At 42.4% G+C, this 25648-nt stretch overlaps 1 protein-coding gene across 2 annotated transcripts; it reads left to right on the top strand.

The window, feature by feature from the left end:
* The first annotated feature begins 8627 nt into the window (after positions 1-8627).
* On the top strand, positions 8628-17478 carry LOC147865074 (uncharacterized). 2 transcript variants are annotated; one of them, XM_087317818.1, is made up of 7 exons: positions 8628-9290; positions 9547-12695; positions 12813-13082; positions 13171-13251; positions 15353-15455; positions 15531-15597; positions 17161-17478. In XM_087317818.1, exons 1-7 carry the CDS (start codon positions 8780-8782, stop codon positions 17186-17188), a joined length of 4209 nt encoding a protein of 1402 aa, XP_087173944.1. In that variant the 5' UTR covers positions 8628-8779; the 3' UTR covers positions 17189-17478. The 2 variants fall into 2 exon arrangements, 1 of the variants encoding a protein (XP_087173944.1); XR_015529609.1 differs by lacking the exons at positions 15353-15455; positions 15531-15597; positions 17161-17478 and having other exon boundaries at positions 12890-13082.
* The last annotated feature ends 8170 nt before the right edge of the window (positions 17479-25648 follow it).

The raw sequence follows: 25648 nt of genomic DNA, 5'->3' as shown, positions 1-25648 counted from the left end.
TTAGAGAATATGTTCGCAAAAGAGAATGCAAACCGGAATAACGTCCAATTTTTTTTCTAGAAAGGGTTAAAGATTGATGTGTTTCTCTTTAATAGTTTTTAGTAACGGTTCGAGCCTCTATATCTTTCCTTTACCTTGATTATTTGGCAAATGGTCGGGACCGTGGTTGAGTGCTTGGTCTCTCACCTGGATAGTCATTATTTTACCATTGTTAGTGGGTCGACATGGGAGGAGGGTTTTGTTTCAAACTCTCTGGTTTCCAAGTGGTTGTTCATCAGTGAGTGTCCTTGTTTGTGGACCTTTTCCATGTAGGCGTGAATCCTATAGGTCTTATTGTATTTGCGCATGTAGATTGTGTCATTGTTGAAATCCATGACCAATCTACTAACACGTAAGAAGGTTGCCCCAATAAACACTCATAAGCTACTTGGTTTTTCGGTTTTGTGAAGGTGATGATGAACAAAAACTCAAGTTCGTATATTCAAATTTGTGGACAAGCACTATACCCTAAGGGCATTGGATGGACTGATCAACCATTCATAGTCTGATATCTGAGGGGACCATTTTTTGTCTACCCCATTTCTGCCAACAGTTGTAGCTGATATTACTCACTCATGTGCTTGTGTCAGTTATCATGAGGGTCATTTCTCCATTGACACAAATGGGGAGGGTAAAATTTGTATTCTCACTCTTGAAATGGGCTCCCAATTTTTCGATTTGGGGATCATCATCGTTTTCGTGAGTTAGACTAGATATATATGAAAGGTTGAAAGATAGGGCGTTTGTAAAAACAAATAACATGCGGAAGCAATAAAAAACAGAAAACAGAGAACAGGTTTAATGGAGACCTTAACAATACACAGGAGAAATAGAGAGAGAGAACAAGAATCTCTCTTCAAAAATTATATCAACGGTCTAGGGTTCCAAACTTAGTAGTGGCAACTCTGTACATAGTATGTGTTCAGCGAACACTTTTATACAAGTCCATACGGACTGACAGAAGTATGGTGTACTTCAATGCTCACTCGAGCGTCTGACACTAACTACGAGAGTATTAACTCCCTAGTAGTCTAGCTGCTACTAGGCTTCCGGTTACTGATGGATCCGGCTAACCGGCTCCCCAGCTCACCGGCTCTTTTGCTCACCGGGTGCTCACCAGCTCACCGATCCGTCTCGCTCACCGACTCAGGCTTATCCAGTCGATCTGGCTCCAATTGAGCTTGCCGCTCAACACTCCCCCTCAAGCTCAACTTGAGGTCTGGTCGTAGGTCAACGTTTGTGGCAACCGGTCCTTCTGCCCGGCTCCTTCTAGAGTCACTCCGCCTTGCTCACGCTCCTCGTCCGATCCTATTCTGTTTGCCGCGACCCCTCTTGTTCTACGCACCTCGACCTCCTCGGTCGGCTTGTCTGCTCAACAGGCCCAATTCAGCTCCCTCGCTAATGTGACTTCGGCGCGTGCCGGTTCGCCGATTCCTTCGTGTTGGCGTCGACTTTCGCTGCCTTCTCGTCCTCTTGGCCTTGAATTGATCCGGTTCTTCCGAATCTATCTGTTGAACTGAATCGATTGTCTCCAATTCGTTCCAGCTCTTGTCCAAATCGGTTGCTCCCGATTCGTCTTCTAGTTCCAGGCCCTTCACCACATCGGACCATGTCCGAGTCTTGGCCTTCTTCTTCCGGTCAACTCTATCCTTCTTGACTCTATCGCCGCTGTCGCTTGTTCCGACTTGTTCGGATGTGTCGACTTCCTTTGTCGACTCGGCTCCTTTCTTCTTCTTGTCTCTCCCTTCGTTGGTTCTTCCCTCACCGGCGCAATCGGCAGTCTCTTTGTCTTTGCCCGTTCCGGTGTCTTTGCCTGTTCTCCCACTCAAGTGTGGCACGTCAAGATGCTGAACACCAAGCATTTCGGTGAAGTGTTGCAACTTGTCCGATTCGAGTGGTTTGGTGAAGATGTCGGCAACTTGCCGATCCGTGTGAACATACCGAAGTTCGACCTCACCGCTCAGGACACACTCACGCACGAAGTGATAGTGCACTTCTATGTGCTTTGTGCGAGCATGGAATACGTGACGGGAACTGAAACGCTCCTTATGCGCAACGCTCAGCCACAACCGAGCTTAGAGTCATACACAGAAAACGGGAAATAAAACACGACACAGAGAAGAGGAGGGTACACAGGATGTTTACGTGGAAAACCCAAACCAAGGGAAAAACCACGGCAGCCCACAGGCTGCAAACTATCACTATGCTAGAATGTACAACAGTGAGTTCACAGAGGCAACGACCTCGTGCTCACGATCCTCGCCACAGGCGGCGGTTACAACAGAGGCAACAACCTCTCTCTCTCTCTCTCTCTTTGTACATAGTTACGCGCTCACTCTTTTCTTGCACCAACAAGAATGACAACAACAGTAACCTAAAAGTTTGCCCTAAGTCATATTTATACTAATATGACTTTTCGGCTATTTACAAATATAGCCATGATGGGCTCTCAGAAACATATTTACGAATATGTCTCTTCATCCGGTGAGCACTTCTCACCGGGTCTGCACCATCCGGGTCTCCGTAGCCGGGTACTCCTCATCCGGTCTTCACCGGGTCTGCACCATCCGGCTCTCCGTAGTGGGGTACTCCTCATACGGTTTCGGCCTCGGCCGAGTATGTTCATCAACATTGTTCTTCTCCCTTCCCATCCGGAGGGACCTGTCTCCCAACAATACGGGGGTCTTGGCGAGCTGCATGCTGCTTATGTTGTCGCAGTAGATCAGAATTGGGGTCGGTACCTCTATCCGTAGGTCTTGCAGCAGTCGCCGAAGCCAAATGGCTTCACAGGTGGCAATGGTAGCGCCCTGATACTTAACCTTAGTGCTCGACAGAGCAACCGTTGGCTGCTTTTTGCTGCTCCATGCAACAGTCGCGCTACCTAGGGAAAACATGTAGCCGGAGGTTGATCGATGATCTGATGCATCGTCATCCTAGTCGGCATCTATGTAACCAACCAGCTCTTCGGTTATACCTCGCCGGTATAACAGTCCCCGGTCCTTCGTTCCGCTCACATACCGCAGTATTCGGTGCGCGCACTGAAGATGCTCTACGGTCGGCTTCTGCATGAATTGGCTAATCACACCGACCCGATAGCTAATGTCGAGTCATGTGATGGTCAAATATATAAGGCTTCCGACAATTTGTCAGAACCGTTTCTCATCGCAGGCCAGTCCGGAGTCGGGACGAAGCTTCTGGTTCCGGTCTAGGGGAGTAGAGATAGGTCGGCATTCCGTCATGCTGAACTTGTACTGCATATTCAACACATAGTGCCTTTGTGAGAGCAATATGTCGTCGGGGGTGCGGATCACCTCGATCCCAAGAAAGTAATGAAGGTCCCCTAGATCCTTCATCTCAAACGTATCCGACAACTGGGACTTGACTCGGCTGATTTCATCGAGTCCAGGTCTGGTGATGACCAGATCATCAACGTACAACAAGATGCAAACTGGACCGTCCGGACCTTGCCGGATGAACAATGAAGAGTCGGACTTGGAGGCCGCAAACCCCATCTTATGCAACCGGTGCGTGATCTTCGCATTCCAAGCTCGGGGGGCTTGCTTCAGGCCATAAAGTGACTTCTTCAGCCGGCATACCGCTGACTTGTTCATCTCCGTCTGGAAACCTGGGGGTTGTATCATAAAGACCTCTTCTTCAAGATCTCCTTGAAGAAATGCATTCTTCACATCCATCTGGTGAAGATGCCACCCCCTTATCGCTGCAACCGCCAGCACCACACGAACCGTCGTCATCTTCGCTACCGGAGTGAAGGTCTAATCGTAGTTGATTCTGTGGGTCTGTGCGTATCCCTTCGCCACTAACCGAGCCTTGTACCGATTAACTGAACCGTCGGCGTTGTACTTTACCTTGTACACCCACTTACATCCGATCGGTTTACTGTGATGGGGAGGGTCAACTAGGTCCCATGTATCGTTGGCATCAAGTGCCCGCATATCTTCTTCCATAGCGGCACGCCAATGTGCGTCCTTTGCCGCTTCTGCGTAGCTCTCCGGCTCACACACTTCCGCCACCTTGTTCATGTACACATAGTGATGCGCCATGTACTCATTGTGCCCGTACCGCTTAACAGGTTCCTTCTGGTGGGTTGACCGGCGTAACCCACCGTTACCCGGTTTGAGGCCCTTCTTGGCCGGTTCGGTCTTCGGTGTCGAAGAACCGTCATTTCCCTTTCCGGAGTCGGATCCGCTTTGATCCGACTCATAAATACCAGTTCCATAATCCGACATCTTCTTCTTCCCCTTCTCTTTGCGCGTGAACCGTCCCCTCAGTTCCTTGCGCAAGGAGAGCACGTCAGAGTCTTCACTACTTGCCGGTTCTTCTTTTGACTGGTTGGATTGACCCAGTCTCTCGTTCGGCCCACTCAACCGAAATGATTCCAGACTCTCTTCTTGAGTCCCGGATTCATCATCTTCTAACTGGACCAGTTCAAGCTCACTAGCCTCATCCTCCGGTATCGGGTCAGAGTCAGAAGTCGGAGCTAGTAAGGCATACCATGATGTCGTCTCATCAAACTGAACATCGCGGCTAACTCGGACCTGCTTCATCCGGGGGTTATAACACTTATACCCCTTTTGCTCATGTGAGTAGCCGATGAGGATGCACTTCTCCAATTTTGCATCCAGCTTCCTCCGTTTCTCATCCGGCAGATGCACATATGCTATGCTACCGAAAATCCGAAGGTGTCTCAAATTCGGCTTGCGCCCGAAATACAGCTCATGCATGGACACCTTGTCACCGATCCGGTTTTGGATGTAGACGGCCATCTGGACCGCCTCTGCCTAGTAGAAATGGGGCATGCTCTTCTCTTCCAGCATTGCCCTTGCCGCGTCGACAAGAGACCGGTTCTTCCTTTCGGCCACACCGTTTTGCTCCGGTGTGTATCTGCAGCTGAACTCTCTCCAAATTCCTGTTTGTTGCAGATAACTGTTGAATTGGCCGGAAAAGTATTCTTTTCCGCCATCTGACCGCAGGCACTTGATCTTCCTCTCTGATTCCCGTTCCACCATGCTCTGGAGGTTTCGGAAACAATTGAAGACTTCGCTCTTCCACTCAATGAGGTAGATCCATGTGTGCCGACTATAGTCGTCGATGAAGGAAACGAAGTATCGACTCCCGCCAAGACTCACATTCTGTGCCGGTCCCCATACATCCAAATAAATAAGGTCGAGCTTTTTACGGCTACGGTTTTGTTCGGTAGGGAATGGAAGCCGGTGTTGCTTCTCGAGTTGGTAGGCTTCACATACTTGGGCCTTCCGGCCACTAAACTTCGGCAAACCGAAAACAACTTGTTTTGTTTGCAAGTCTTGAAGCCACCGGTAATTGACGTGACCGATCCTCTTGTGCCACAGGTCGATATCCGATTCGACCTTCTCTCCTTTGGCAAACAAGGCGGTGCCGACGTCATTGGTGTCGAGGATGAACATCCTCCCATCTCTACACCCTTGCACGATAATCTGGCCCTCCTCCTCGATGAAGCACCCGAGGTGCGTAAACCGCACCCGCATTCCCTGGTCGACAATCTGTCCGACCGACACCAGGTTCTTCGTGATAGTCGGAACGTGTAATACGTTCATCAACTTCCCCCCCCCCGTCCGACATGGCTCAGGGGAACTTCTCCGACATGCACGATTGGGTGAGGAGTGTCGTCTCCTATTTCGACAACTCCCGGTTGTTCCGGTTTCTCCAAGAAGGAGAACCACTCTTTGTGTCTTGTCATGTGATTTGATGCACCAGAATCAATGTACCACACTTCCTTCGACTTGGAAGTGGTCTTCTTCATCGAGTTTTCCTCGTGCTTCATCACCAAGGTTGGCCCCTTACTGGTCTTCCCGGTTCTGGATCCTCTCGATCCTTGTGCATAGTGCGAGCTTTGTCGGTTCTCCCGACCAGTTTTGCCGGATCCAGATTTGTCCAAATCGGCGTGCTTCTTCCAGCACTCGCTTTCTCTGTGGCCCTTTTTGCCACAATACCAGCATTCCATGGCGGATTTGTCTTGCCGGCCTCCGGCGCCACCCTGACTCCCCCTGTTTGTGGAAGTCCCAGAACTGTTGTCGGCACGATCTCTGTGTCGTCAGTCTTGCCCTTGTCGGCCGCCTCCATTGCGTGCCGACCCGCCTCGTCCACCACGCCCACGGGGCTGATCCGCCTCCATGTACAACATCCGGCTGTCGGTGGGTGCACTTGTTGACGCACCGGCGTGGTTCTCCTCTACAAGGAGCATCGATTGTAAGTCGAAATTGACGGCATATTCTCCCTCATACATACTGCTGTCTGGAAAGCTCGGAACTTAGACACCAAGCCCCCGAGACAGACCTGTACCATCTCGTCTTCCTCTACATTGACGTTTATAGAGGCAAGCGAGTCACAGATCTCTTTGATTTAGGTCGTGTAATCAGCCACTAACATGTCCTTCTGTCGGACATTGCTCAACTCCTATCGGAGTTGCAGCTTCCGAGCTGTGGTGCTTGCGGTGAACACCTTCTTCAAGTTTCCCCAAGCCTCTTTTGGCGTCCCAACATCTCGGACGTGGCTCAACAACTGGTCTCTAACACCGGACGCAAAGCAATACATCACTCTGCTTGCCGATTGTTCCCACACCGGGAAGTCCTTGTGTGCCGCATCAAGTGCTGTGTCGTTATCTCCGTCAACATAGCTCTAGTAACCATGCCCAAGCAAGTACTAATGCATCTTGTATGACCAAGATGCATAGTTGGATCTGTCGAGCTTCTCCACTGGAAGCGAGCTAGCCATTCCTCTATCCATTGTTTTTTTTTTCCTTCTGTTCTTTACAAAGGTTAGGTTTTCTTCTTGCGAAAGCGAATGTCGACTGCAGAGGTTCTCAACCCTCGCGCTCTGATACCATGTAAAAACAAATAGCGTGCGGAAGCAATAAAAAACAGAAAATAGAGAACAGGTTTAATGGAAAGCTTAACAGTACACGGGAGAGACAGACAGAGAGAGAACAAGAATCTCTATTCAAAAATTATATCAACGCTTTGTACATAGTATGTGTTCAGCGAACACTTTTATACAAGTCCATACGGACTAACAGAAGTACGGTATACTTCAATGCTCACTCAAGCGTCTAACACTAACTACGAGAGTATTAACTCCCTAGTAGTCTAGCTGCTACTAGGCTTCCGGTTACTGATGGATCCGGCTAACCGGCTCCCCAGCTCACCAGCTCTTTTGCTCACCGGGTGCTCACCGGCTCACCGATCCGTCTCGCTCACCAGCTCAGGCTTATCCAGCCGATCCGGCTCCAATTGAGCTTGCCGCTCAACAATGTTAGTAGAACAAGAAGGATGTCCGAGTCTTGTTTGGACTACAAAAGATCAAGTGCATGTCAATGGGATGGATGAAGAGAAATGCAAAGGATGGACATAGATATCGATGTTTTGCTCACTCTAGGTGCTCAAGGAAAAGGATTGCATGCAAAGGTGAAAAAGCAAGGTGCATGCCAAAACCAAGCGTAGGAAGCTAAGATTCTTCAAGCAACACCTCAATCAATCTTCATTCAATTTTCTACAACCTAAGGATATCCAACTTCAAAGTTGCATTCTTTAAATTAAGTGATTCGAAGCTCTTTACTCGACATGTTATGTACTTCGCTTTGTCGGTTTCACCTCAAATCAAGGTTTCCCATTACTAAAAAAGTCTCATCCCCTATATTTATGACGATGGAAACTCCCTTATACAACTCGTTTTCTATCTTGTAAGTCATGTTTTTGCCTCCTCCCTCTAAATGAAAAGGTCTATTACAAAAGTGGCACCTCTTCTATTTGAAAGGTTTTTCAAGAGCCATATGAAAGTCAAATAATGGAATCACATGTTTATTTATCTATCCAGCTGCTACACAACGTCAATCAACCATTAAGCCTTCACGACGGTTGATGTTGCTTCTCTACCAAGAATAAAGGCATCTACATCTCCTTTTCCATTTGCAAGGAGTTCAACGAATCAACGCTCACATTAATAGTTGATTATGTTGCCCATCCCCACGTCCCGTATGATTGGACAACTTTTGAATTTGAGACATGCAAATGGATCGTCGATCAACCAACAAAAAAGGAGAAGCGAACAGTTGAGCAAACCTCTCAAAGAAGTCTCAAAGGCAAATCAAATGGTTGATCCAGATGATGAAAAAGATTTATGCGAGAGTCTCGGTAGGCAACTAACTCAACATGTTCGTGTATTGTGGTGTTTGGTGGGGCCAGTGTGAAGGGGGGGGGGGGTGGGGGGGCACGAGCATGGAGGCAAGGAAGGCTTCATTCCCAACTCCAGAGACACACATGGCTTCTCTTCTCCTTGAAGCTTCTTAAATCTTAAAACCAAAGGAGTTAACAGAGTGTTAAGGAGTCTTTGCGTGGATCCCACACGCAGACACATTATTTATATATATGTACATATTGATATATATATACATAGTACATACATACATACATACATACATACATATATATATGTAAGTTGTAAGTTATATAAGTATGTATGTATGTATGTACATATTCTCATGGAGACTCACTCTGTTTCTTTGGTACCACCAGTACGTTGTAACATACATTTTTGCAGAGCAAAGGTGATGGTGATGGTGATGACGACCGGAATGCTGCTGTTCATGGCTGCTATGCCCGAGAAGCTCTTCTCCACCTCTTCCAGACATTGTCAAACCATTATCACAATGTGAGCGTGTGTGTACAATATTTATGTAGCCATCACCATGATCAGAGATTGTTACTCCGCATCAAAAAAACCCACGTGTATTGCCTCTGTTCGTGTCGAAGCTCTTCGTGCATCAGGTCTTCGTGCAGCTGCGGCTCAGAGGATTTCTTCTTTATATGAAGGAGACCACATTTCAGATGTTGTGCGTAAGAAACATTCTGAATGTTTACAAGGTACTGGCATTTCATATTCTTCCGATGCATCATCATCATTCTTACCTTCATCGATACCATCACCATCACCATCACTTCAGGCTTCATTTCATCCGTCCCTGGAGAAATGCTTTGTAGCCCACTCTGATCCTCATTACAGTATGAAGAGTCCTTGTAGTATGCATGATGGCCTCTCCTCCTGTGATGGGAGAGTATATAAAAGGCGGAAGCCTGGTGAAAATGTGATGGAAAAGCATATACATGAGGCATGCAATTCAAGAAAAGCTTTTGATGAAACATCAACCGATGCAAATCACGGTTCTTTACTGTCCTCATCGATGAAGATGATCCATTCAGGTATGTAATTGCAGATGAATGTGCATGCTCTATCTGTATATCGATCTTATATAGTAGGGAAGTTGGAGAATATTTGAAACTGAAAGAAAATACAAACAGTAGACAAACTTGATGAATTATTTTGTTGGTCATAAGCATATGCATTGATATGCATATCGTGTTTACATATCCATGTCACATAGTAGGGAACTTCTTTAATATTTGAAATAGTTATATTTCCCATATAGTTGACACACTTGTTTGGTTATGTTTGCAGATGCTATTTCTGACGCTCGAGTTCTTAACCAGGTATCTGGACAAGAAACTCAACTTACAAAAGGAATGAAGCACTCATTGGATGTGAATGATAGAAGGCTTTCTTTAGTCTTCGGAAAGAAAGCTTTATGTAAAGATAACTGTATCTATCAAGCCACAGGGCAAGCCAACCTTCCTGAGGAGTTTGGCAAATGTATTGAACAAGAAGGTTCAACATTTAGCTATTCCAATGCCGATGATGAAAGGGTCCATACCAGGTTCCCTTTCTCTTTGGTTGTGAATGATAGAAGATCTTCATTAACCCTCGGAGAAAAGGCTGTTTGCAAGTATAATCGTGTTTACAAAATCCCAGAGAAGACTAAGCCACAAGAGGACAATATAAGAGTCGTGTCCTCATTGGGTGTGAATGATAGAAGGTCTTCTTCAATCCTCAGTAAAAAGAATTTTCATAAAGATGATAGTGTTTACGAAGCACCAGAGCAAACCAAGCTGCCTGATGCGCTTGGGAAATGTAATCACCAACAAATTTCAACCCATAATTATGTGAATCTGAAGGAAAATAATGTCCAGTCATTATGCCCTTCTTCATTAGATGTGAATCATGGACGATCTTCTTTAGTACACGGAAAAAGAGTTTTATGTAAGGATTACCGAATTCCACAGAAAACCATGCAATCTGAGAAACAAAGTATTCGGCAACAAGTTTCAACCTATATTCATACCAAGGTGAAGGAAAATAGTGTCCATTCGATAATCCCTGCCTCATCAGATGTGAATGATAGAAAATCTTCTACTGTCCTTGGGAAAAGAACTTCTTGTAAGGATGACTCTGTTTACAAAAACCCAGGGCAAACCAAACCGCATGAGGAGTCTGGCAAATGTATTCAGCGACAAGATTCAACTCATAGTTATGCCAAGACGAAGGGATATAGTTGCCATTCAAGGGTCCCTATAAAGGATGCAAAGTATAATAGTGAACTAAAGCAATGCAATAAAACTGTAGCTGAGAAAGGCGATACTGGTTTGTGTTCACAAATAGCCCTAGAGGCAATAGAGATGATGATGCATAGCACTGAAATGAAAGCAAATAATACCCATTTGGTTGAGGAAGAGGACGTTGGTCCTAATACACAGATTGCATTAGAGGCAATAGAGTTAATGATGGATGATACTGGTGTACGAACAAGGAAGATTCATGTAGAGGAAAAAGAGGACTTTAGTTTTAGCAATCAAATGACTGTTGAGGGGAAAACCTTAATGAGGCATGGCAGTAATACGAAGCTGGATGAGCATATGTCAGTAGAAGCTAACACTCAAACCACTTTAAATGCAATGAACACAATCAGGCGTGCTGATATCAGTTGTGAACATCGTGTGCAGCAAGATACAACAAATTCATGTGGGGAGGATATGGACATTGGTGCAAATACACAAATAGCTTTAGAGGCAATGGACCTAATGATGAGCAATACTACAATGAATGAAACAACTAATGTAACATGTAACTCACATGCTGCAAATGGACATGAGGTTGATATGGAAAACGGCGTAAATACACAAATAGCTTTAGAGGCAATGGATCTAATGATAAGACATAATACAATGCCAGAAACAACTAGTGTGGCAGGATACTCACAAGCTGAAAATTTTCATGGGGAGGATCTAGACATCAGTGCAAATACACAAATAGCTTTAGAGGCAATGGATCTAATGATATGCCAAACAACAACGAGTGGAACAGTTAGCGTGAAAGGAAAGTCACATGCTGCAAATACATATGGGGAGGTTGTGGGTACTGGTGCAGTTACACAAATGGACCTAGAGGCAATGGATCCAATGATAGGCCATGTTACGAGTGAAATAGCTAGTCTGAAAGGTAGTTCACCTACTGCAAATGCATATGGAGAGGATATGGACAGTGGTGCAAATACACAAGTAGCTTTAGAGGTGATGGGTCTAATGATGGGTCATACTGCAAAGAATGAGGCAGCTAATGTGACAGGAAACTCAAATGCAGAAAATTTATTTGGAGAGGATGTGGATATTGGTGCAGATACACAAATAGCTTTAGAGGCGATGGGTGTAATGATAGGTAATACTACAAAGAATGAGGCAGCTAGTGTGACAGGAAACTCAAATGCAGAAAATTTATTTGGAGAGGATGTGGATATTGGTGCAGATACACAAATAGCTTTAGAGGCAATGGATCTAATGATAAGTCATACTATGTTGAATGAAACTCCTAGCATGACAAGAAATTCAAATGCTGCAAATACACATTGCGAGGCCGTGGACATTGGTGCAGATTCACAATATGCATTAGAGGGGATTGATCCGATGGTAGGTAATACCTTGATGAATAATGACAGTAATCATAATCTAGGCATGGTTGAGGTCCTACCTTCTGATGTTGCCACTAGTATTCAAAGTGCTTTTGAGGCAATAAACACCATGGGAGATGGGAATAGGAAAAATCCAAATTATATGGAAACTGAAAAAAGAAAACAGAAAAGCATATCAGTGGGTCCTAGAAAAGTGAAACAGCAATCTTCAAATAAAGATATGAAAAATCTCAGAGATGAGATTTCTAAAGAGAAAAAACCACCTGTAAGTAAGGGTGAAAGAAATGCATTAGGCCAATATATGGCAATCAATTCAAAGATGTCTTCTGACCTCAATACGGTTGAGGAATCATGTGCATTGAAAAGCTCTACGTTTGTTTCAGCTGATAAAGGAAAGACACTTAAGGCAGTTTTGCCTAAGACAAGGGAGGATTTTAGTTGTAGAAAAGATTCACCATTCCGTTTCTTGACGTTAGCAATTCCAAGAAGAAAAAGAAGCCAACGAAGGAGTTTAGTAATTTCATCCAGTAGAAATACTTTGGTGATTCAGCAGGATGGAGAAAACAAAATTTGTAAACCTGGTTTTGGAAAGCGGATCCATCCTCAAAAGCATAATGATAAAAAGCAAAAGCTTTCCATTCTTGCTGGACCGAATGAAGGTGTTCTGTCAGAAAAAACAAAAGAAGTAAATACTTTAGAACCTATCACCAATAATGCAAGGAGAAAGACAAGAAAACGAGAACCAAGTTGCATCCGAGTCCTCTTTAGTCATAGTTTAGCGAATGACATTGTGAGGCACCAAAAAAAGGTAACAATATTCTAACCAGTTGTTAAAACGTAACTTAGGTCGATTCTTAGACAGATAATAGTTTATAGCTAAGGTTTATGCCTACGATTTCTATTTATAATTGGAACATCCATACAGATTTTAACAAGACTTGGCGGTCAAACTGCAAATGAAGCTGCTGATTCTACTCACTTTATTTCTGATGCCTTTGTTAGAACGAAGAACATGCTAGAAAGCATAGCATCTGGAAAGAATATTGTCACAACTCTCTGGTTGGAAGGATGTAATCTAGCTCACTATTTTGTGGATGAAAAAAATTACATTCTGCGAGATCTTAAGAAAGAGAAGGAACTGGGATTTTGTATGCATTCTTCACTGGCTGCTTCGAGACAAAAACCCTTGTTGGAGGTCAAATGCAGCCAAATTCTGAATCCTTTCATGTGGGGGAATCTAGATTTTTCCGTGTTGTGACATGTTTATTTTCATTTCATTTCAGGGTATGTCATTCATTGTCAGTCCTAACACAGTTCCGGACTTTGAAGGAATGAGTGCAATCATAAAAAGTGCCGGTGGTAAGGTAACAAATATCAAACTAAAAAATACTTCGTGACTATGTAAAGATGGAGATCTGCGCTTTTCCGCTTGCTTCTGAGAATCATATGGTGTGGAATTTATACATTACCTTATAATTTACCCCCGACATGAAATGAAATACTAGTTTCTTTGCATGGAGGCTGAGTTTAGGGTGATCTAGATCTTTTTGCCTTTCTTGGTACTAGAGAATAGTTTTTGTAATCACTTCTAGATAACCCAAAAGTTTTTCTGATCAAAAGTAATACCTTCAGCCAAATTGAAAACATTAGGAAGTATTGTTTGCTGTGACCTGATAATCTACCTTAACTTCATTTTCCTTAGGTAGATATATGTGAGTTGGAGTATTACAGATTCTAAAGGATTATAGAATAGGCAGGGTATAGGATTGAATGTTTCAAGTAGTTTTAAATCTTGCAACCGTTGCCTATGTATGATGCAAGATATTTGAATCCGTTTCACATAATCATGAAGGCTTTGATGTTTTCAAAGTTCATCTACATTATCCATGTGGATTAAAAGAAGTGAGATGGATAGTGATTGAATCCCATGTACCAAACTGTGCTGTATCTGTTGGAGGCTAATAGCCCTAGAACTAATCTCTCCCTTCTACACTCTCGCTCTACACATTTTCTCTCTCTAGACTTACCTCAACTTCATTAGAACATTTACCACATCCTTCTTTTTAAGATGTAATCTCTTGTTTGGTTTTATAGGCAATTTTACTCCACTACTTCAACTCTTTATGTACCTAGGAATATTTTTTTCCTCTTTCATAAATGCATGGTTACAAAACCCACTCTCATTTTTGTATTTAAAAGGTTTGAACCTCATGATGAAATATAGTTCTTGTTTTATGTTATCTTTAAGCTGATGCTAGCCTCTTTGGTACCTTACAACAGTTCATAACAGTTCTCTCACAATTTCATGATAAAACTCGGACCATTGTGCAGATATTGAGGAAATGGCTAGAAAAGCCCTACCTAATTCCCCATGCATGAAGCAACTATCTCCTGCTTATCATCCCTATAGACTATACCTGCCTGCCATCTGTGTATCAAGTTTGGTTCCTATATTTGTTTAACATACATGTGGTTGTGACTACAATATGTTGATTAATGCCTAAAGCTTCGTCTTGGTTTTGAAAACCAAATGTCAGTGTCTGTGCTCTTCGTGCTCCATTAGCAACATATCCCTTCCTCAGTCTATTCTCAGCATATACCTCCTCATCTTCAACTGTGGTACCATGGAAGTGACTCCCAAGTACACAAAGTCACAATCTACTTTTGCTTGCTAAGATGTTAATCTTAATTTGTCCTCATTTTTATTCATCAACAATTTATATCTTTCCCTCTACATTTTTCTATCCTGGCCCTCTACATTTTCTATATGTTTGCTTAATCTCTGTGTTCTTGTCCTTCAGTCTTTGCCCTCTGCATTTTTCTGCATTGTTTGCTTAACCTAATCTCTTCATAATTTCTGACCTAATCATGAACATGAGCAAGATCAATGGAGAACCCCAAGAAGATACCATATAAGAAAAGGACGGGATGGGGGCACGCTAGGTAGTTTCTAAAGGGCTAACAAGGAACCTGAAATTCACGTTTTGTTCGATGTCAAACAGGGGAAAGGAAATTCTAACAACCATTTGATCACCCAAGTGGTCAATCATATCAGAGATAATATAGAAAGAGCCTTGAAAGAGGAAACACAACGGGAGATAGAGATGGAGAAAATAAAGTTACAGATACTCAACAGCTTTCCATGTTGTAGAGATTCAGATGATAATATATCTTTCTTTCTTTCCTCAATGCCTGCCATAAATGTGAGAAACTGAGACATTATAGTTTTTGCATCCAAATCTCTAAAACATTAAAAGTTGCTGGGTGTCTGCAGTAAAAACCCCAAAACACAAATAGGAGTGACAGGGATTTAGACTTTATAGGTTCTTTGCAAACCCTTGTTGTCATATAATCAGCTATTTGTGAATACTTGGAACTGATAATTTACTTGCAATTTCTTTTTGCCGATATGGCTAGGCATTATGTTGATACTTATCTTCTTAAAGCATGTCCATTGGGTTGCAGATCATGAAGAATGTAAGAACTGGTACAAAAGAGTGTAAATCTACTCCAATTGTTATAGCTAGCAAGGAGGATTTTGAATTCTGTGCTAGTTTTCTAAGGAGAGGTAATATCAAAGTCTATAGGTTCTCCATTTTTCTTGCTAGCATAACATTTGACTGATATGGGGTGTATGTTTCAGGTATTAGAGTGTATTCTACAGAATTTATTCTTCATGGGATTATTGTACAAAGTCTAGATTTTTCCAGGTAGTGTATGCTGTGTCATTTTGCTTGGCATCGAACCGTTAACTTCAATACAGTGTTGCTGAACATAATTTTAAAAACTATCCACGTAGATTCTAAAAATTTTCTGAAACAAATAAAATTAGTATTTGTTACCAAATGAGGTAAAATCACTTCGTACTATATACCAGAAATGTCTTGATGTATGATTATGTACAATATATTGTTTGAAGTGTTTCTCTTTGGTACGCTTGTGTTTAGTGAAAGATGAATGGAGCCACCAAGTTTGAATCTTATATTCCTCATGATATTCGGAATCATGTTTGTAGATCTTGATTGAGAGATTTTCCACATTAAAAATGCTCCATCTTTGGATGCATCACCTAATTCCGGTTCACGTTTTACTGACATGTGATACCATGACATCTAAACTTCTCCAGATACACTAGTATATGACTAAAGAAAAATCTTTAAGAGGTGCACACCCAAGTTCCAACATATTCCATCTATGTTAGTGACTTTGACATCCCAGTTTGTGCTTTAATTACATGTGACACCATGACATCCAAACTTTTCCAGAAATAGTTGGATATAATTGAAGAGACACTTAATTTCCAACATATTCCATCTTCATAACCAACTTTGCCATTGACAATATATTACTAGACATTTCGTCTTTCAGTATGTTCAGTAATATAACCAGCCTCTGATCCTTATTATAGTATTCATAAGACTGCTTTTACATTTGATCTATTTCATGCTTGACTTCTCCATGGAATGATCCTCATATCCTCTTGAGGTTCCATGAACATATCCATGTCATTGTCTTGAGATTCTAAGATCACTTTAACTTCTGTCAGTCTTCCCGATTTCCTCTATCAGGATACTACCTTAATGAATGATCTTGGACTGATGACCTCTAACACCTTGGAGATCATTGGAGACACCTCTTGTACCCATCATCTGTAGAATGATTTGCACTAAAACATCAGTACCTGTTCTTTCTTCATCCTATTCAGGGTATTCATGGCTTAAATATTTCTAATCATGATTAGGAATGACGCTTAGATTTCAACTCAACTTTTATTTTTAGTTTGAGAGCTGAGAGGTGGGTGATTTGTTGTATCATTTTAAAGTGCCCTACCTACAGGCCCAGGGAGAGTGCTTTGGTATGATTATCAGTACCATGGACATTAATATACCATCTCTTGATGTAGCTCAGGTAAGTTGGTTGGATGGAGATCCGAAGGTCAAATGTTCAATTGGGTGATTAATGGAACTCTAATCCATGGGTTAGTAAATCCATCCAAAGGTCAAATGTTCACACCCTACATTACACAATGTCATGTGGGCAATTACTGAGACCCAAATCCATGGGTTAGTGAGAAACATGCTATAGAAGTTAGTTCTAAACGCACCAGGGTATGGATCCAATATGAAATACGTAAAAGAAGAGCAAGTTCTTTGTTGCTGGTAGCTACTTGGTTCCTGGGCTGTGTTACTTTTTTGGTAGTGGTCTTGTCTTGTAAACTAGTAATCTGCACTATTGTAAATTTCTGTTCCTTAAGAGTGTCTCTCAATGTGCAGGAACCATCTATTCAACGAGCATTACTAATGAAGCAAGAGCTCCGAAAACAATATATTGTTCTGTTCTGCTAAGGATGGACAATTTAAGGAATCATATGGGATGTCATTCAACTCCTAGAGGAAAGCACTTGTTTTTGTTGCCACTATATATGATAATGAGAGTTGTAAATTGTCAATTTTGTAACCTTAGCAAAAGATTGAAACGTTGAGAATAATTTTGAACTTCTTGTCCTTTGTTTTTGTTAGTGGATCATATATCTATGTACATGCCATTGTAGAGCCAAGATGTATTTTTGGAAAAGATTGATTTTTTAGCTATTGGATAGTAATGATTTTTGCTACTGGATACATTTGTTCATTAATCCGTTTTGTATCATGTTGCTCATGTTTATTAGAGATAATGAGTTTGGAATCTAAGATGCAAGGCTAATGACTACCATGTGTAGAAGTATCCTTTAAATTTCTGGATGTCAAATTTATAAATATGTACATACATGAGTTTCCATGGTTTTAGGTATTAAAAGGTCAATCATGAAGCTAGGACAAACTTTGGCATGTTGTAGTTTGTAGGAGTTGCATGGTGGTATTTCAGAGATGTGACATCATACAAAGCTTTATAGAAACTTCATTGTTACAAGACCTCCCTCGTGTTGATGTCTACAACTCTATTATAATTCCTCCACGGCCATGATGGCAATTGTCTTCTAGCCTTCCACCACCAAAAAGCATTTAAAAGTTAAAAATGGGACTAATTCACGTCTTTTTTTTTCATATTGGATATTGGATGCATGATATATTGAACCATGCATTGCAAAATGGCATGCCCTACGAGTGGACTATAAATTGGATTAAACCTTTACACAAAGGTGGAAATGTAAATAATGTATCAATTATCAAACCATATTGGTCGGCTCATTAATGGCAAAACTATTTGGATGTATAATGGAATTACATGTAAGTGCACGGACTAGAAAAAATGGTAAGAGAGCTTATGAACTAGTTGACTTTTGAAAACACTATAGCACCATCAATCACCTTTGTACCCCCTTCAAATATTAATGAATGAAAGTTGTAAAGGTAAGGTTTATGTTGTTGCTTAGTATACTTCAAGAAGTTGTTTTGAACTAGTCACACATTCCAACATCGTGAACAATTACAACCGTTATTCATTTTATGGAATAAATGTGAAGTTTTGGAATTATTATAAAGGTTAGGATTAATTAAGTGACTCTTACCAAAGTTGATTGTATAATATGATCACATGCAAATATTACATGTAGGAGCGACACATGTAATCTCTAATATAGTAAGGGGATTTACGTGAGAGGCACATGTAATCCTAATGTTAATATAAAAGGAGAACTCCTCTATCCCTCTTGTATCTTGATCTTGTTCCTTACATGATTTTCTACTTTGAGCTCTCTGTTTCTAAAGTTTTATAGCCCATTAGAAAGACATGTCTTTCTAAAGACCTTTCCAAGAAGTTTCCCTCATAGAATTTGGATTTTTTTCAAATAGATATAGTTGATTCTATCTAGTATGTATTCTTGTACTAGTCTATCATAGTTTTTGAATAAGGTATTCTTGTACTAGTCTATCATAGTTTTTGTTATTCACACAGTTTCAGCTCATGACCACCATTTCTTGAGTTCTATAGCTTATTGGAAAGCTCTTCTATAGATATTTTGAAACAAATCATTATTCATTGTATTCTAATTACTCTTTAGAAAGTTACACCTAGTTTTGACTTCATTGTCCACTACTCTTGGCTTGTTATAATTTGATCCATCCCTTCCTTACCTTTTCCTTTGCAATCATGTTAGAAGCCAATCTCAACCATATCATGGTTGCTCTTCAACATGTATAAGAAGAAAACATGAAGCTTAAAGGCTAACTTCCTTGTGATGTTCAATGGGAAAAACAAGCACTCATTGAACATTTCCATCAAGGTCTAACCCAATGGAGGTGGATTCCAATGAAGAAAAGTAAAACCTTCTTACTAACAATCTTTGCTTATATTGTGGGGCTCCTAGGCACATAACACAAACTTGCCCAACCAAAGGTAAACAAGCACAACTCGTCATAGACTCTGCCATTGTAGAGTCTAGTGCTTTACAACCATGTGGGGAGACTATGACCATCTTGGATAACGACAATGTTCAATTGCAGTAGGAACTTTGCAGTTGTACACTATATATGCAATCATCAATATCAAAGGTTCCTATTTGTCGATCGGTCCAATGTTCTTGTCCGAATCAATGCATAGACAAGTCCTCACGAGTTTAGTGCTTCTTGAATTTGGTGCTACATCATTCTTTATGGATATCAAGTATGCTCATGATAACACAATTTCCTATATATGGACGTTTGGTTTCCTCTAATGTCATTACACATTAGATAATCTCTTTAGATTTACCTCTTAATAAGCACTAAGAACGACATTACTTTTAATCAGATTTCATCTCCACATCATCCTATCATTCTTGGATTATCTTGGTTAGAAGTTCACAATCCAATTATAGATTGGTGGGCTCATTCTCTTACTTTTCACCTTGAACAATGTAAACCTCATTCTTATTGTCACGTTTCATCAAATTTTCACACTTGAAAATGACATTCATTGTGGCCATCCTTTTTTTGAAATTTTCCAAGAAAAATCAAGTTTACACTATTCATGTTTCTCCAACACCCAATGGAATAACCTATGAAGCACAATTTTTTTTCTAATGTGCCTGAGAAGAATAGAATTATCTTAACAATTAATCGACAATATGATTGCCCTATTGATTTAGAGGATGGTTCAACACCTCATTTTGGGCCTATTTGTTGACTTTCTGAGCATGAACTTGAAGCTCTTGGGATATACATTGATGAGAACCTAGGAAGAGGATTTATTCAACATTTGAAATCTTGTGACAAAGTTCCTATCTTATTTTTCAAGAAGAAAGATGGGTTGTTACAATATGTATGGATTATTGTTGTCTCAATCGTGACTATTAAGAATCACTATCCATTACTATTACGGGCATGACCATATAATATCCCGTGGTGAGAATTTACCATAGTATTCTATACATACACGTGGATAAGTGTGAGGGTTAAACGAGAGTGTAAAGAAGGGAAGGATTACTTTTAATCCTCGGGATTGAGACAACCCATTAGGCCAAGTGTGAACTTGCCTGGGGGCCTTGGGTATCGCTATAAATAAGAGGCCTAGCTACCCTCATTTGATCATCTGGACTCTGTCTTGTGGTGGGTCAACTCTTGTAGTGAGCGCGCCAGCCCCAGGTACGACTCGACGCCACGACGGTGGTATGGGACGCCGATCGAGGGTCGAGTCCATCTCGATCCCTTCGCTCGGGGGTGGTCGGGTGGATCGACACCCTTCTTTTTCTCTCCTTTCTATCTATCTATCTATATTCTATCCTTATCTAATGCTTACATTAGTTCATGTCTCTAACAATTACCCATTGATCTTAGAACTTTTGTATCACCTCAAATCCGGAAAAATCTTCTCTAAGTTTGATATTCGGGGGTGCTTATACTTTGGTCCGAATCAAACTAGGGGATTGATGAAAATTTTCCTTTTGTACTCTATATGGACATTTTGAGTACATTGTCATGCCTTTCATACTCACAAATGTTCCCCTTGTCTTTCAATATATGATTAATGATATCTTTTGAGAGTATTTGGATTAATGAATTTATTGTGATTTATCTTGACGCTATATTAATTTTCTCATATATTCAAGAAGAAATGGTAAGCATGTCCAACTTGTTTGAAGTTAGAGAAATGTGAGTTTGATTAAACTTTTGTGGAACCTCGATGAAAGCATGGTAAAGCTTGGTACTTTCATAGCTTAGTTAGTTACATAATTTGGTTTGTAATGACATATATAACATGTTGTGTTTACATAACTCAATTGGTTAGAGCACCATTTTAGTAAGCGGAGGTCTTGAGTTTGACTCTCAATGAAAGCATGGTATAGGCTCAAGCTTTTATAGCTCAATTAGTTGGCTATCTTCGAGGAACCAAAAATCATCCGACCAAAGTATGCCAGGAACCTTGACAATCAAAAGTCGACTTCAGGTTATGTCTTCACCTATGGAGGCAAAGTGATTTCATGGAGGTTGAAGCTCCAAGAGGCTGAGTACATTGCCACGTCAGAAGCATCAAAAGGAGCTTGGCTGCAACAACAAGAGGCTAATCGATCACCTTGCTCTGACTCTATATTGCGACTCACAGAGCACAATCCACCTGATACGAAACCTTGTCTATCATGCGAAGAAGAAACATATAGAGGTGAGGTATCACCATATCTGGGAGCTCGTCATTGAGAATGTTGAGAGACAAGCTCAACATTGGGTGCGTAACCCAATGCGTAGATTGGGTGTGTAAAACCGTATGCAAAATATGGCCGTAGCGGTATGTAAACCGAGAGGCCGTTGGAATGTTATTCCTCGTAAGGATAATTTTGGGAGTAAATGTAGGATGCTCATTCATGAGTAGTCAAGTACTATAAGTACATGTGTCAACCCAATTGTCAAGGCTTGTATAAAAGGTGCTCATTGAGCACGAAGTATGTACAGAGAACATACAGAGAATTATTTTTGAATATAGTTTCGTTTTCTGCTCTCTCTGTGTCTCCCTCTCTTTCTCTGTGATTTCTGTGTTTTACCGAACTGTTGTGTTTCCAAACCGTGTACTCTGTGTCTTTCGCATACGCTTCCGCACACGTATTCTTTTACATGGTATCAGAGCACGAGGGTTGAGACTCCTCTGCAGTCGATAGAAAAGCTTGCGATAAAGACAAAGTTAAGTTATTGTTTTTCCGAAAGGATAAGACAGCAATATGGACAAAGGAATGGGAAGCTCAACAGGAGCAACGACGCATCTTGTTCATACAAGATGCACCAGTACCTGCTTGGTCATGGCTACTGGAGTTATGTAGAAGGAGCTAATGATACAACACCTGAATCGACACACATAGATTTTTCTGCTTGGGAACAAGCGGCAAGCAAAGCTCTTTACTGCTTCGCGTCCTGGGTGAGTGACAAGCTCTTGAGCTACATTCAGGATGCTAAGACACCAAAGGACGCGTGGGCGAATCTCAAGGGGATTTTCGTCGCTAGCACAATGGCCAGGAAGCTGCAACTCAGGCAGGAGCTCAGCAATGTCCAACAGAAAGATCTGTCTGTGGCCGATTACACGACCCCAAACAAGGAGATCTGTGGCTCTCTCGCCTCTGTCAACGTGAATGTCGAGGAAGACGAAATGGTGCAGGTTTGTCTTGGAGGGTTAGCGTCAAAGTTCGGAGCATTCCGAAAGACAGTCTAGACAAGGGAGAATATACCTTGGTTCTTCGAGCTTCAGTCGATGTTGCTCGTGGAGGAAAATCACACGGGTGCATCAACGAGTACGCACGCCGACGACAAGATGTTGTACATGGAGGAAGATAGGCCCCGTGATCGTGACGGACAAGGCGGATTGGCGCGCATTGGAGGCGGATGAAAAGAGCATAACGTGCGGCATAATCGAAATGGCAGAAGCAATTCTAAACCCTCCGGAAGCAGGGGGAGTCATAGCGGCGCCGGAAGTCAGCAAGAGAAGGCCGTGACGGAATGTTGGTACTGTGGCAAGAAAGGCCACAGGGAGAGCGAGTGTTGGAAGAAGAGAGCTGATTCAGACAAAGCCGAATCAAGTGGAAGAGACGCAAGAAGGCGTCAGAAATCGCACTACCCCGAGGGCTCCGAACGAGCCGGAAATGGATCAGGCCCAGCCTTCGTAATGAAGCACAAGGCCAATTCGATGGCCGTGAACACCTTGAAATCGAGCAAGGTGTGTTATGTTGATTCCGGAGCGTTAGTCTCTCATATGAGCATTGAAGTACATGTTAGTACTTTTGTTAAACCTTTTAAGGACTTGTATAAAAGTGTTCTCTGAACACATTGTATGTACAAAATGTTATTATTTTGAATTGAGTTTACTATTTTGCTCTCTTTGTCTCCCCCGCGTACTCTCTGTGTGTGACTAAGCTTTCGATTAAACCTGTGCATATTCTCTATTTCTATCTAGTGAAGCCGGTTTCATCTACAAGCTTTCACACGCTACTTTTTACAAACATCCTCCCATCTCGACGCCCTTGCGCGATGATCTTGCCTTCTTCGATGAAGCACCCGAGGTGAGTAAATCGAACTTGCATGCCCTAGTCGACAATTTGTTCGACCAACACCAAGTTCTTGGTGATCGTCGGCACATACAACACATTTCTCATTATTCCTCTTTGACTAACATAGCTCATAGGGACATCTCCGATATGTTCAATGAGGTGAGGAGTGTCATCGCCAATTTCGACAACCCCCGGCTACTCCAACTTCTCCAGAGTCGAGAACCACTCCTTGTGATTCTTCATGTGGTTCAATGTGCCTAAATCCATATACCTCACCTCGTTCAATCTTGAGGTGTTCACCACCATCAAGTTGGCATTATGCTTCATTACGAAGGTTGGGCCCGTTACGGCTCGCCCTAAGCCTTCGGCATAGTGCGATCTTTCACGCCTATCTGCGTCCCCTTGCCTCGATCCGGCTTTGTCCAAAATCTGCTCGTTTTTTCTAGCCCTCGCTCTTTCTGTGGCCCTTCCGGCCACAATACCAATAGTCCGTCGCAACCTTTCCTTGTCGACCTCTGGCGCCACCTTGACTCCCCCTATTCGTGGAGGGTCTAGAACTGTTGTCCGCATTTCGATTATGCCTTGATTTTTGCTCCTGTCGGCTACCTCCATTGCGTGCAGACCCACCTCGGCAACCATGATTATAGGGCCGATCCACCTCCATGTAGAACATCTTTTTGTCGGTGTGCATGCTCGTGGACACACCCAAGTGGTTTTCCTCTACGAGAAACATCGATTGTAGCTCTAAAAATGAAGGTGTATTCTCCCTCATGTAGACCGCCATTCGGAATGCTCTGAACTTTGACACAAACCCTCCAAGGCAAACCTACACTATTTCGTCACCCTCAATGTTGATGTTGATGGAGGTGAGGGAGTCGTATATCTCCTTGATTCGGGTTGTATAATCGGCCATAGACAGATCTCTCTATCAGACATTATTGAGCTCTCCCTGAGCTGCAGCTTCCTAGGCATTGTGTTGGTGGCGAAAATACGTTTCAGATTCGCCCACACATCCTTTGGCATTTTGGCGTCCTGGATATAGCTCAAAAATTGATCGCTCACACAGGATGCGAAGCAGTAGAGAAATCTGCTTGCCGCCAGTTCCCAGGACAGGAAATCTCTATGTGTCAACTCGGGTCCTGCATCATTAGCTCCTTCGGCATAACTCCAGTAATCGTGCCCGAGCAGGTAGTGGTGCATCTTGTATGAACAAGATGTGTAGTTGTTCCTATTGAGTTTCTCTATCGGAAGTGAGCTTCCCATTCCTCTATCCATGTTTGTGTCTTTTCTTTTTCGGGTGCTGCATCATTAGCTCCTTCGACATAACTCTAGTAATCGTGCCCGAGCAGGTAGTTGTGCATCTTGTACGACCAAGATGTGTAGTTGTTCCTATCGAGTTTCTATATCGGAAGTGAGCTTCCCATTCCTCGGTCCATGTTTGTGTCTTTTCTTTTCCGAAAAACGAAGAAACTTGTCTCTGTCTTGTTCGCTTGCTTTTCGGTCAGCTGTAGAGGATTCTCAAACCTGACGCTCTAATACCATGTAAAAGAATGTGTGTGGAAGCATAAGCATAAGACACAGAGTACACAATCGGTTATTCGGAAATTAGATAGTTAGGTAAACATAGAGAATGGATACACAATGAGGGAGAGACAGAGAGAGCAGACAACAATGTTCTATTACAAAATGTTCTCTGTACATACAATTTGCTCAGTGAGCACTTTTTATACAAGCCTTGATGAGTGGGCTAAGTACTGACAAGTACTTGAATGCTCATTAACTGAGCTTGACACTAGAAGCCTATAATATTCCTATTACTATAATAGGAATGTGGGCCCCTAACGACCTCTCAGAATTCATCCAACTCGGCTCACCCGAATCAAACATTGTTCAATTCGTCTTTCAGCTTCTTTAGCGGATTCGGGCGTAGTCGATCATTCTTCAACCGATTCGGCACGACTCGGAAGTTGCAGCTCTGGCAAGAGCTCAACAGTAACCGACAACGAGACATGTCAGTCACCGACTAGACCACCAAGATAAAGGAGATGTGCGACGCGCTCCATTCCATGAACGTGATGGTGGACGAGGAAGAGATGGTCCAGATCTGCCTCCGTGGTGTAGCACACCGGTACGGGCCAATACAAACAACAATTTGCACCCGGGAGAAGCCACCGTCCTTCTTTGATTTGCAATCAATGCTCATTGTCGAAGAAAACCACACGAGTAGGTCGAGGATCACTCAATTGGACAACCGGATGTTGTACACGGAGGTGGATTGGCCCCGTGGGCTTCGAGGATGAGGTGGGTCGGCACGCAAT

Source organism: Azolla caroliniana, unplaced genomic scaffold, assembly GCF_043228905.1.
Source record: "Azolla caroliniana isolate FFs.n. ecotype wild unplaced genomic scaffold, voAzoCaro1.0.p SCAF_4, whole genome shotgun sequence".
Taxonomy (NCBI): domain Eukaryota; kingdom Viridiplantae; phylum Streptophyta; class Polypodiopsida; order Salviniales; family Salviniaceae; genus Azolla; species Azolla caroliniana.
Note: the sequence above shows the minus strand (reverse complement) of the source record. Positions and strands in the feature narration are given on the sequence as shown.